The following is a 13,762-nucleotide window of genomic DNA, read 5'->3' on the forward strand; positions in this document are numbered from 1 at the left end:
CCCACCCTGGCAGAAGCGGGCTGAACCCCCCCCCTCTTTTCTCCCTCCCTCTCTCCCTCCTTTTCCAAATGTTGTGGGACTGCAGAGCCTCAGGCCGATGCGGCACAGGTGCAGCTCCTGCCACCGGCAACCCCATGGGCCTCCTGACCCCCATTTTTCTGCCCCTCCCCCGCAGGAGGGCCGGGGAGCCCATAAGAGGAAGGCAAGCCGCCTGTAAGCCGGCGGTGTCCCCCCCCCACAGGCGGGCAGTGTTCATTACCCTTCCGTTGCCGTGGCAACGGGACCCCCTCTCTTCCCCCATCTGCCGCTCTCTTTGGTGCGAGAGGATGGGGCTGTTTTGGTTTTGGTGCAAAGCAGAGGGGGGGTGGCACAGAAAGGGGAGGGGGGCTCACTTGGCTCTGGGTAGATGGCCGGGTTGGGGAGGGGGGTTAATTTCTGCAGCTTTCCCCCCCCTCCCTCACCCCTTTCCTTGATTTTCAGCAGGAAGGGCTTTGCAAAGAGCGGAGGTTTTTCAGAAGAGATTGGGCAGCCTTTTGTTTGGAATGAGTGGGGTCTCCTGCATGAGGGGGGGTGGGTGCGGGTGGGGGTGGGGGGGTGTTGGACTTGAGGACCCCTGAGGTCCCTTCCAGCTCTGTTATTCTGCTATTCTAACTTCCTTCCTTCCTTCTCTCCTTCCTTCCTTTCTTCCCTCCTTCTCTCCTTCCCACCTTCCTTCCTTTGTTCCTTCTCTCCTTCCCTCTTTCCTTCCTTCTTTCTCTCCTTCCTTCCTTCCATCTCTCCTTTCCTCCTTCCTTCTCTCCTTCCTTCCTTCCTTCCCTCCCTCCCTCCTGCCTTCCTTCTCTCCTTCCTTCCTTCCCTCCTTCCTTCTCTATTTTCCTCCTTCCTTCCTTCTCTCCTTCCCACCCTCCTTCCTTCCTTCTCTCCTTCCCACCCTCCTTCCTTCTTTCTCTCCTTCCTTCCTTCCATCTCTCCTTTCCTCCTCTCCTTCCCACCTTCCTTCCTTTGTTCCTTCTCTCCTTCCCTCTTTCCTTCCTTCCATCTCTCCTTTCCTCCTTCCTTCCTTCCTTCCTTCCTTCCTTCCTTCTCTCCTTCTCTCTTTTCTTCCTTCCTTCCTTCCTTCCTTCCTTCCTTCCTTCCTTCCTTCCTTCCTTCCTTCCCCATCACTGGACGTTTTCAAGAAGAAGTTGGACAGCCATTCATCCAGAATGGTACGGGGTTTCCTCCTTGAGCAAGGGGTTGGACTAGAAGACCTCCAGGGTCCCTTCCAACTCTGTTACAGGTGGTCCTTGACTTATGACCACAACTGAGCCCAAAATTTCCATTGCTACAAGAGACAGTTGTTAAGTGAGTTTTGCCCAACTTTACGACCTTTCTTGCCACAGCTGTTCAGTGACTCAGGCAGCTGTTAAGTGAATCCGGCTTCTCAAGTGACTTTCCTTGTCGGAAGGTCGCAAGGGGGGATCACGTGATCCCTCCAGGACACTGCAACCGTCATAAATATGAGTCAGTTGCCAAAGGGTCTGAATTTTGATCACGTGACCACCGGGATGCTACAACGGTCGTAAAGTGTGAAAAAACGGTCACAGGTCACTTTTTCCAGTGCCAACGGTCTCTAAACGAACTGTTGCAAGTTGAGGACTATCTGTACAGCCTTTGAACAACCGTGTGATTAACAGCTGCAGAGATTCGCTTAACAACTGTGGCAAGGAAGGTCGTAAAGTGGGGCAAAACACAACTGTCAGTAGCCATGGAAATTTTGGGCACCGCTGTGATCGGATGTCACGGAGCGCCTGTCTTAATCTGAAAGGGGAAAAAAGCCCTAGAGGCTTCCTTGAATTTATTTTATTTTTTAAGAAACAAAACAAAACAGGAGCATTGGATTAAATGTGCAATAGAGGCAGTGAGGGCAGATCAGTGATCCACCCAGAGTCATGGGTTCGAGGTGGGTGGCCGTGTAAACCTAATAAAGAGCTAAATAAGTCATCCTTGTCCTTTAAATAGGGACCATCTAACATTAGAATAGAATAGAATAGAAAATATGGAATGGAATAGACTAGACTAGACTAGACTAGACTAGACTAGAATAGAATAGAATAGAATAGAATAGAATAGAATAGAATAGAATAGAATAGAATAGAAAATATGGAATAGAATAGAATAGAATAGAATAGAATAGAATAGAATAGAATAGAATAGAATAGAATAGAATAGAATAGAATAGAAAATATAGAATAGAATAGAATAGAATAGAATAGAATAGAATAGAATAGAATAGAATAGAATAGAATAGAAAATATGGAATAGAATAGAATAGAATAGAATAGAATAGAATAGAATAGAATAGAATAGAATAGAATAGAATAGAATAGAATAGAATAGAATAGAATAGAAATACAGAATAGAATAGAGTAGGAATAAGAATACAGTAGAAAGAATAGAATAGAATAGAATAGAATAGAATAGAATAGAATAGAATAGAATAGAATAGAAAATATGGAATGGAATAGAATAGAAGAATAGAATAGAATAGAATAGAATAGAATAGAATAGAATAGAATAGAATAGAATAGAAATACAGAATAGAATAGAGTAGGAATAAGAATACAGTAGAAATAAGAATAGAATAGAATAGAATAGAATAGAATAGAATAGAATAGAATAGAATAGAATAGAATAGAATAGAAATACAGAATAGAATAGAAATACAGAATAGAATAGAGTAGGAATAAGAATAGAGTAGAAATAAGAATAGAATAGAATAGAATAGAATAGAATAGAATAGAATAGAATAGAATAGAATAGAATAGAATAGAATATATGGAATAGAATAGAATAGAAATACAGAATAGAATAGAAATATGGAATAGAATAGAAATATAGAATAGAATAGGATAGGACAGAACAGAACAGAACAGAAAACAGAACAGAATAGAAATAGAAATAGAAATAGAAATAGAAATAGAAATAGAATAGAATAGAATAGAATAGAATAGAATAGAATAGAATAGAATAGAATAGAAATACAGAATGGAACAGAACAACAGAACAGAACAGAATAGAACAGAATAAAGCTGGAAGGGACCTTGGAGGCCTTCTAGTCCAGCCCCCTGCTCGAGGAAGAGAACTATACCGTCTATACATTGAGGACTGCCTTCCTTTTGGGAGAACATGGTAGGCTTCACGCAAATTAGAAAAAAAAAAAGCTCCTGACATCCCTCCTTCCCTCCCCACCACCCATTCATATGAAAAGCGGCACAAAAATCTGTGCTGCACCACTGCGGGTGGCCATAAGAGGGCAGCAGGAAGCAGCATTGTCTGCCTCATGTTTGCTGCCAGCTAGTGGACATTTGGAGCAATGCATCCCAGTTCCAGCAGCCCTTCCAAAGGTCCAGGGACCCGCATGCGTGGCTCAATTTCACCCCCTTTGCCACAAACACAGAGACCTTTGTTAAAAGTTAGGACTTGCACAAAAGTCCATAGGTACCGTAGATCCTTGACTTACAACCTCTTGCTTAGCGGCCATTTAAAGTTACGACGGTCCTGCCTACATGTACTTATCACCCCGATTCAAATTCCCGTCAGCCGTTGCTCCGTAGCCACATTCCGAGCACTATGAAACGGTTCCGCATTTATGACCTTTGACGTCCTGCGGTTATGCGACCCCATTTTACGACGGTTTGGCTGAAAATTGACATTCATTTCTGGGGGAGGAGGGTGTTTGCCGAAACCGTTCCCATAGCGAGCCACTGGCTCGCTCAACGACTGTGGCGTTCGCTTAACGTCCTCTGCGAAACCAAAAAAAAAAAGGTAGCAGCGTTAGGTTAGTCAGGCAGGCGATCCGATTTACAACTGTCGCAAGCTTACGACCTTGATGGCCAGGCTCCATGACGGTCGTAACTTGAGGACTGCTTAAATCAGCGCCCTGGTGCTGCTCCGATGCCGCTGTTGACGAGGGCTGGGAATGAGTGGTGGGAGAATTGTATCTCCTGTTTTTCCTGGGGAAAAAAGGCTTTGGAGCCGATTTTAAGAACGGCAGGAATGTTAATGAGCAGATGCTTTAACAACGTCGGTCTCTTTTCCGGGAACTTATAAATAACTGTCCATTTATCAGAAGTAACATATAAGTGTTGTTGTTGTTAGTTGCGAAGTCGTGTCCGACTCATCGTGACCCCATGGACAACATTCCTCCAGGCCTTCCTGTCCTCTACCAAATATATAAATAAACACAGTGTACTCAGCCACAACATATGATTGTAAATTACAGCAGCTCCTCAACTTACGACCGATTACAGTACTTAGCAGCCATTAAGAAGAAAGGAAAGGCAAGCGAAGCAAAGGAAGATAAAAGAAAGGAAAAGAGGGGAGGGGGAAATTAAAAACGTCTATATAGTTTTTCCTGTAAAGAAGGAAACGCCATTTTCCCCTCATTGGCACATTTTTAAGCCCTTTCGGAACCTCATTAAGGCGGGAACCACGTAGATTTTGTTCATCGGGGTTGAGAGCGAAACAGGTTGTGTGAATACGAGTTTGTTCGCCTGGGAGGACACATCCGGGATGGCCCCAGGATCACAATTTCTAAGCTGGATCTTCACTTCCCGTGGAAACCCCTGTTAGTGCCAGAAATTAACAGAATAACAGAAGAGCAGAGTTGGAAGGGACCTTGGAGGTCATCTAGTCCAACCCCCTGCTCAGGCAGGAGACCCTGTACCACTCCAGACAAATGGCTGTCCCGTCTCTTCTTAAAAAAAAAACTCCAGTGATGGAGCACCCACAATTTCTGGTGGCAAGGAGTTCCACCGGTTAATTGTTCTGACTGTCAGGAAATTTCTCCTTAATTCCAGGTTGCTTCTCTCTTTGATTATTTTCCATCTGTTGCTTCTTGTCCTGCTTTGGAGAATAGGTGACCCCCTTCCTCCTCTTTTTGGTAGCCCCTCAAATATGGGAAGACCGCTATCATGTCACCCCTGGTCCTTCTCTTTGTTAGACTAGACAAATTAAGATTCCCCCCCCCACCAAGCACATTACAACTTCCTTTGTACATCCATTGTAGGCATTAATTTTTAATAATTCGTTCTTATTATTCTTTTATTTAATGGACACGCACTTTGTTGCATTGTTTTGTTTTGTTCCATTTTGGAGAAGCCGGAGTCAATTTTGCTTCCTCGCAAGCTTTGCAAGAGGCTTGGAAGTATAAAAATGCTGAATCCAGGCCAAACAGACAGTGCAACATGGGTCACTGTTTCTCTCCGAGAATGCTGTGGAAAAATGTCCTGACAGTGAGGACAATTAAACCAGTGGAACTGCTTCCCTCCAGAGGTTGTGGGTGCTCCATCGATGGAGACTTTTAAGAAGAGACTGGAGAGCTTTATATCTGGAACAGAATAGAATAGAATAGAATAGAATAGAATAGAATAGAATAGAATAGAATAGAATAGAATAGAATAGAATAGAATAGAATAGAATAGAATAGAATAGAATAGAATAGAATAGAATAGAATAGGAATAAGAATAGAATAGAACAGAGTAGAGTAGAGTAGAGTAGAGTAGGAATAAGAATAGAATAGAGTAGAGTAGAGTAGAGTAAATAGAATAGAATTGAATAGAATAGAAAATATGAAATGGAATAGAATAGAAAAGAAAAGAAAAGAAAAATAGAATAGGTTAGAATAGAAATAAGGAATAGAATGGAATGGAATGGAATGGAATGGAATGGAATGGAATGGAATAGAAATAAGGAATAGGAATAGGAATAGGAATAGAATAGAATAGAATAGAATAGAATAGAATAGAATAGAATAGAATAGAATAGAATAGAATAGAATAGAATAGATAGAACGGAATGGAAGAAGGAAGGAAGGAAGGAAGGAAGGAAGGAAGGAAGGAAGGAAGGAAGGAAGGAAGGAAGGAAGGAAGGAAGGAAGGAAGGATAGTAGAATATCAGAGCTGGAAGGGACCTTGGAGGTCTTCTAGTCCAGCCCCCTGCTCAAACAGGAGAACCTACACCATTTCAGACAAGTGACTGTCCAGTCTCTTCTTAAAAATCTCCAGTGATGGAGCACCCACGATTTCTGGTGGCAAGCTGTTCCACTGGTTAATTCTCCTCCCTGTCAGTAAGTTTCTCCTTAGTTCCAGGTTGCTTCTCTCCTTGATGAGTTTCCAACCATCGTTTCTCGTCCTTCCCATCTGGTGCTTTGGAGAAAAACATGACCCCCTTCTCTTCTTTGGGGCAGCCCCCCAGACACTGGAACACGGCTATCAAGTCTCCCCTATTTCTTCTTTTGGTTTAAACTAGCCAGACCCAAGTCCCGCATCCGTTCTTTGTATGTTTTAGTATTATTCCATTATTCTACTATTCTAATCCAGAAGAGAACCAGCCTAGAACTAACCAGTGGTACGACCTGCGATGTGTCTGAAATGGTATAGGGTCTCCTGCTTGAATAGAGGGTTAGACTAGATGACCTCCAAAGTCCCTTCCAACTCTGTTATTCTTGTCCTTGGTTTACAACAGTTCGTTTTAGCGATGGGTCAAAGTTATCCCAGCACGGAGAAAAGCGACTGATGACCGTGTTTCATGCTTACGACCCTCGCAGCATCCCCGTGGTCACATGATCAAAATTCAGACGCTTGGCAACTGACTCATAGTTACGACGGGTTGCAGCATCCCCGGGGGGGGTCACGCGATCCCCTTTTGTGTCCTTCTGACAAGCAAAGTCAATGGGGAAGCCAGATTCGCTTAAGAATCATGTGACTCACAAGTGCGGTGATTCGCTTAATGACTGTGGCAGGGAAGGTGGTAAAACGCAAAACTCGCTTAACAACCGGCTTCCCTGAAGAAAAAATGGGCTTAAATATTCAAATGTAATTAACTTTGAGAAAATCTTAGCCAGTAAGAATGTCTTGAACATTGTGGGAAAAACCAATGTAAACAGGATCTATGACGAGACGACCAGGATGACTAGATAGAAAAAGAATATTATATTGATGTGGTTATTATCTGTAGAAATGTTAGAAAACTTTTATACTCAATCGTCATTCGCTAAAACAAGAAGAATCGCATTAACGTAAGGTCGGTAGAAGAGAACATTACGGGAAAAAGAGGAAATCAAGTAAAGTTATTATGTGGATTATAGGTTATAGAAATCAACTTAGTAAATGTTTCTTAAATGTAAACCCAGACAAACACACTGTTTACCGAATATTAAGGTGATTACGTTAAAAAAATAATAAAACCTCTTTTTTTAAAAAAAAATGAAGGTTGTAAAATGCAAAACTCACTTAACAGCTGTCTCACTTAGCAACAGATAATTTGGCTTCAACTGTAGTCATAAGTCGTAAGTCAAAGACTACCTATTCTTTGAAGGACTCCCCCCCCTCCCTTATTATATCCATCCAGGATGTACTGTGTACTTGTAGTCCTCGACTTACTACAATTCATTTAGTGAGCGTTCCAATTTACACCACTGAGAAAAGTGACATATGACCATTTTTCATACTTACCAACCAGGGCCACACGATCCAAAATTCAGACACTTGGCAACTGACTCATATTTATGACGGTCACAGTGTCCCGGGTTCAGGTGACACCCTTTTTACGACCTTCTGACCAGCCCGGTTCACTTCACAACCATGTGGCTAACTTCACAACTGCAGTGATTCACTTAACAACCATGGCCAGAAAGGTCATAGAAAGGGTGCAAAACTCAGTAAACAACTGAAATATTGGGCTTAATTGTCGTAAGTTGAGGACCACTTGTATTCTGGATTTTGAACAGCGTAAGCCTCTGGTTTGGGCAGCATGTACATTTTGTATAATAAATTAATAAAATAAATGGGCACGTAGGATTTCTCGCCTCGGGGGGGGCATCGGGGGCCCTGACATGGCAGGTAACAGCTTTTGAATTGAGGCCGAGATGCATTCTGTCCAACTCACTTGGCTTCCATCCTTTTCTTTTGCAGGGTGTTCAAGAAAGCCAGCCCCAACGCCAAGGTAAGAGACTTCCTGATTGGTTTTGCAAGGTTTTGTCATGATGGAAACTGGCAGGCCAGATAATCTGTTGATGGGGAGGAGCATAACGAGAGGAGAAGAAGAAAAAAAAGAAACTCTAATCCAGTTGCAACACTTTAAATCAGGGCTCTCCAAACCTGGCAACGTTAAGACTTGTGGACTTCAACTTTCTCAGCCAGCGTGAGTAGACTTCAATTCCCAGAATTCCCCAGCTAGCATGGGTGGGCTTCAAGTCCCAGAATCCTGCAGCTGATATAGATTGACTTCAATTCCCAGAATTCCCCACCTGTGTGCAAGGACTTCAAAGCTCTCCAGCCTGCATGGGTGGACTTCAATTCCCAGAATTCCCCAGACAGCATGGGTGGGGTTCAAGTCCCAATATTCCCCAGCCAGCTTCACTAGGCCAGGGCCCAGGCCACCTTGGCTCTTTTATGACTCGTGGACTTCAACTCCCAGAATTCCTCAGCCAGCCATGCTGAGGGGAAAGGGAGAGGTTTCCAAGCTGAGCCATGCTGGCTCAGGAATTCTGGGAGTTGAAGTCCGCGAGTCATGAAGGGGCCAGCGTTCCCCCACGCTGGCTCAGGAATTCTGGGAGTTGAAGTCCACCAGTCATAAAAGAGCCAAGGTTGCCTACCCCTGCACTAGGCCCATGTTCCACACACCTACTGTACTACACATTCCGCGCTGAAATTGAGCTTCACTGATGCTTCACTGGCTGGAGACTGATTTCCCAAATCCGGTGGGATCAGGCCCAGAAGAGCACCTGGGAGGGATCCTAGGAAATCAGTAGCCAAAGATCAGAACTTTTGAACCCAAACGCAAGCTGAAAAAAACTGCCCTGACCAAAGAGTTTGATTCTTCCTTGTGTTCAGACTTCCTTCTTCTTCCCTGCCATAAAAGGACCTGAAATCCAAGGCTCATTAGTGACTCATTAGTGGTAACTGTGAGAGGGACCTTGGAGACCTAGTGGACGGTCCCTTAAACATAATAATAATAATAAAGTTGGAAGGGACCTTGGAGGTCATCTAGTCCAAACCCCTGCTCAGGCAGGAAACCTTATACCATTTCAGACAAATGGCTGTCCAGTCTCTTCTTAAAAACCTCCAGTGTTGGAGCATTCACCGCTTCTGGTGGCAAGCAGTTCCACTGGTTAATTGTCCTCACTGTCAGGAAATTCCTCCTTATTTCCAGGTTGCTTCTCTCCTTGATGAGTTTCCATCCGTTGCTTCTTGTCCTGCCTTCAGGTGCTTTGGAGAAGACCTTGACTCCCTCTTCTTTGGGGCAGCCCCTGAGATACTGGAAGTCTGCTATCCTGTCCCCCCTCGTCCTTCTCGTCATTAAACTAGACACCCCCAATTCCAGCAGCCGTTCCCTATATGTTTTAGCCTCCAGTCCCCTGATCATCTTTGTTGCTCTTCTCTGCACTCTTTTTAGAGTCTCAACATGAGCCAGCCGTGTGCGGCAGCGGCCAAAAAACCTGATACAATCCTTAGCTGCATAAACAGAGGTGTAGAATCAAGATCACGTGAAGTGTTGGTACCCACTTTACAAAGCCTTGGTAAGGCCACACCTGGAATCCTGCAATCCAGTGTTTTGGTCAACACGATGTAAAAGAGACGTTGAGATTCTGGAAAGAGTGCAGAGAAGAGCAACAAAGATGATCAGGGGACTGGAGGATGAAATATAGCAAGAATGGTTGCAGGAATTGGGGATGTCTAGTCTAACGAAAAGAAGGAATAGGAGTGACATGAAATCAGTCTTCCTGTATCTCAGGGGCTGCCCCAAAGAAGAGGCAGTCAAGCTATCCTCCAAAGCGCCTGAAGGGAGAACAAGAAGCAACGGATGGAAACTAACCAAGGAGAGAAGCAACCTGGAACTAAGGAGAAATTTCCTGACAGTGAGAACAATTAACCAGTGGAACAACCTGCCTCCAGAACTTGTGAATGCTCCAACACTGGAGGCTTTTAAGAAGAGACTGGACAGCCATTTGTCCGAAATGGTATAGGGTTTCCTGCCTGAGCAGGGGGTTGGACTAGATGACCTCCAAGGTCCCTTCCAACTTTGTTATTCTGTTCCGTTCCTTTCTGTTCTGCTCTGTTCTACTCTGTGACTCCTGCTTGAGCAGTGGGTTGGACTAGAAGACCTCCAAGGTCCCTTCCAACTCTGTTGTTCTGTTAAGACAGCAAGGAATTGCTTGCTCCGCCAGCTGTCCTTGAGGGGGGAAAGGCGTATCCCTGCTGGTCTTAAGTGCCAGCCAGCCAGTGTGTTGCTAAGTGGTGCCTGGTGCCTCAGCCGATGCCCCTGAGCCCCACCTGGCGCTCTGAATAGAGGCTTATGAGTCATCTTGACCACGGTCAAGGCCAGAAGTAGGCCTGTGGTAAACAGAGCAAGGCGGGGTGTCCGTGCTTTTCATTTCAGCTCCTCCGTTTTCCATGGGAACCGAAAGTCTCCCTCGGTGTCAAGAGTTGGCGAGGAAGCTGCCAAAGGAAAGGAGGGTAGCTAAAAATAATCCAGAGATGAAAAGAGAGTCTATGCAAAGCTCAGCTCATAAACCATGATTCAGCCCAGGTGGGGAGGAAGCCAGGTACAAACAACCCGGGATAGAGAGAGAGAGAGAGAGAGAGAGAGATTAAGGAAACCACCATTAATGGGCTACGGGGGAAGTTGTCACCCCCGTAGCGTTCTTGCCTTGGGGTCCTTGTTTTTCTTCCTAATAACAGAATTGGAAAGGGACCCTGGAGGTCTTCTAGTCCAACCCGCTGCCCGAGCGGGAGAGCCCAATGCTCTTTGAATATTGGCCATTTTAATTTTAAGGCACCCGGACTCGTTGTGCGGCGTATAAACCTAATTGGCGAACTAACAAGCAAATAAAAGAAGCAGGAAATTCTGCTAGCAGCTTCCAAATGTCTGCACGGACCCCAGGACTCACGTAAAATCATAGGGCTAGAAGGGACCTCAGAGATCATCTAGTCAGACCCCCCCTTCCCAAGATAACATCCCTTATTCCATCCCAGTCAAATGGTTTGTCTAGTCTCTTCTTGAAAACCTCCAGTAATGGAGCATCCACGACTTCTGGAGGCAGGTTGTTCCACTGGTTAATCGTTCTCACCGTCAGGAAATTCCTCCTTAATTCCAGGTTGCTTCACTCCTTGGTGAGTTTCCATCCGTTGCTTCTTCTCCCTCTTCTTTGGGGCAGCCCCTGAGATATTGGAAGGCTGCTATCATGTCCCCCCTCGTCCTTCTCTTCATTAAACTGGACATACCCAATTCCTGCAACCGTGTTTCATATGCTTTAGCCTCCAGTCCCCTGATCATCTTCGTTGATCTTCTCTGCACTCTTTCCAGAGTTTCCACATTTTTTTTTATTTTGTGATGACCAAAACTGGATGCAGCATTCCAAGTATGGCCTTACCAAGGCATTATAAAGTGCTTTTGGTCCTCCATTTTGGGAGGATGGGAGGATACTAGGTACTGGGTGGACCCATGATACTTTATAGAATCTAGTATTTCCTTAATTTCAAAATGTTGTACGCCCTCTACCAATAATGGGTTGAGGGGGGGGAGAATCTTCGGCTGGCCTTAAGGGTGAATATGACGCCCATTTCAGTCAACTACAATGGAATACAGCAGGGGTCTTCATACTTGGCCCTTTTATGACTTGTGGACTTCAACTCGTGTGCCTGGCTGAGGAATTCTGGGAGTTGAAGTCCACAAGTCATAAAAGGGCCAAGTTTGAAGACCCCTGGTATAGGTTCTCCTGCTTAAGCAGGGGGCTGGACTAGAAGATCTCCAAGGCCCTATTCTATTCTATTCTATTCTATTCTATTCTATTCTATTCTATTCTATTCTATTCTATTCTATTCTATTCTATTCTATTCTATTCTATTCTATTCTTATTTCTACTCTACTCTAATCTACTCTACTCTACTCTACTCTACTCTATTCTATTCTTATTCCTACTCTACTCTACTCTACTCTACTCTACTCTACTCTACTCTACTCTACTCTACTCTATTCTATTCTATTCTATTCTATTCTATTCTATTCTATTCTATTCTATTCTATTCTATTCTATTCTATTCTATTCTATTGTGAGTAATTCTGGGAGTTGAAGTCCACAAGTCATAAAAGGGCCAAGTCTGAAGACCCCTAGAATACAGGGAGAACCGTTTCTTAGTTTTTGGGGGAGTTCCAACTCCACTGTTACTGGGTTAATAATGCGTTTTATAGGAAAACCTCACGAGATCTTGATTCTGTCCCTCTGTTAATGCAAGCTAGTTCTTACTTCCCCGTTCTTACCAGCTGCTATGGGGAGTGTATTGGCCCTTTGCACACCCGGTGAAAAAGGGGGTGTAAATAGCCAGCTCTGGTTCCTCCACATCTGGAGATACAGAAGGCTTGCTTGGCATGAAGGCATGGGATAGGAAATCCCCAATCTTGCACACCACAAAGAAATCCCCCCCCAAAAAAATATTGTCAAGAATGCAAGTTCGGCAGCTACGTGCCTCTTCGTTTCAACTTGCCATTAGAGTAAGGGAGGGGGGAGGTGTTGTTTTAGAATGGATTAAATGGGGAAACAAAATCTCTACGTTTCCGCTGAAGCCTTTGAAAGCCTGAAAGCTTTCCAAGGACACTGCAGCAGGTGCGGAGAGAGGAAACAGACGGTTCCCAAAATTGTTTACAACAGAGGTCCTCAAACCTTTGGGCACCAGGGACCAGTTCCGTGGAGAAAGTTTTTCCCACGGACTGGAGGGTGCGTGGTTTTGTGTGCTGCCTGCATCCCGTGGATGGGACTTGTTTGTGCGGACCGGTTGCTGGCATGCCGCGGCCCGGGGAGGTTGGGGACCCCTACTTTACAAGGACTGTGTGAGAGATTAGGGTTCTGGCTGGAGAAATTATTGTTTAGTTCTATGAATTGGGGTCTGGGAACCTCAGAGTTAGTTTTGCTTCGACATTACCACGCCGGTGTATTCAGTTAACGGTCAGATTTTTGGAAACGGCATGAACCTGGAGTTTTCTTTGGGTTCCCGAGCTGGATGTGGACAAATATATTCTTATAGAATTTATCCATGTCCTGCTCTTTCTTATATAGAAAAATCCTGAATCAGTTTGCAATCCTCAAAAAACTGCTCCCAAATATACAAAAATAAGACTGAATAAAGGTAGATTAGAAAGAAGCAAGATTAAAAGACAGTAAAAAGGCACCTCTTTCTTCATGGACACTGGATAGACGTTGTTTTTTAATTTCTGTTCTTTCTTTCTTTCTTTCTTTCTTTCTTTCTTTCTTTCTTTCTTTCTTTCTTTCTTTCTTTCTTTCTTTCTTTCTTTCTTTCTTTCTTTCTTTCTTTTTCCCCCCTGTCCCCTCTTCCTCTTCATTACAGTCTGGTTTTATATTGTTTTTAATTCACTGCTTTTATTATGTGCTCTTTTATTGGTTTTGGGAGGGGAGGCGGAGACATTTGTATCGGGAACAGAATAAAATATATTCAGCGATAGGAATAATAACTGTTCCCAAAGAGAAACAGTGTTCCGTTTCCTGCTTTGCAGCTGGCATAAAAAGGCAGAATAAATGTGGGGAAAAAAGGAGCTTTTTCATCCGGAGCCCTCTGGGTATGCAGCCAGCTCCTTTGAAAATCCTTCCAAAATCTCTCCTGGGATGACTCTGATTTTCTCAGCTGATCAGGAAAGACAGCAAGGAACGTTTCTAGCTCACGGTTGAATGTTGGGGTCCGACTCATCCTGACCCTCGCCCAACGG

At 44.2% G+C, this 13,762-nt stretch overlaps 1 protein-coding gene across 1 annotated transcript in view; it reads left to right on the forward strand.

The window, feature by feature from the left end:
* ARRB1 (arrestin beta 1) overlaps window positions 1–13,762 on the forward strand; it is a gene marked incomplete at its 3' end in the record, with an annotated part of 95,444 nt that overhangs the window by 46,035 nt on the left and 35,647 nt on the right. The window contains exon 2 of the mRNA XM_081327856.1: window positions 7,957–7,987. Coding sequence (XP_081183982.1) covers window positions 7,957–7,987 — 31 coding nt within the window. The remainder of the gene's footprint in view (window positions 1–7,956; window positions 7,988–13,762) is intronic.

This window comes from Vipera berus, assembly GCF_964194415.1.
Source record: "Vipera berus genome assembly, chromosome: 4".
In the NCBI taxonomy this organism is placed as follows: Eukaryota; Metazoa; Chordata; class Lepidosauria; order Squamata; family Viperidae; genus Vipera; species Vipera berus.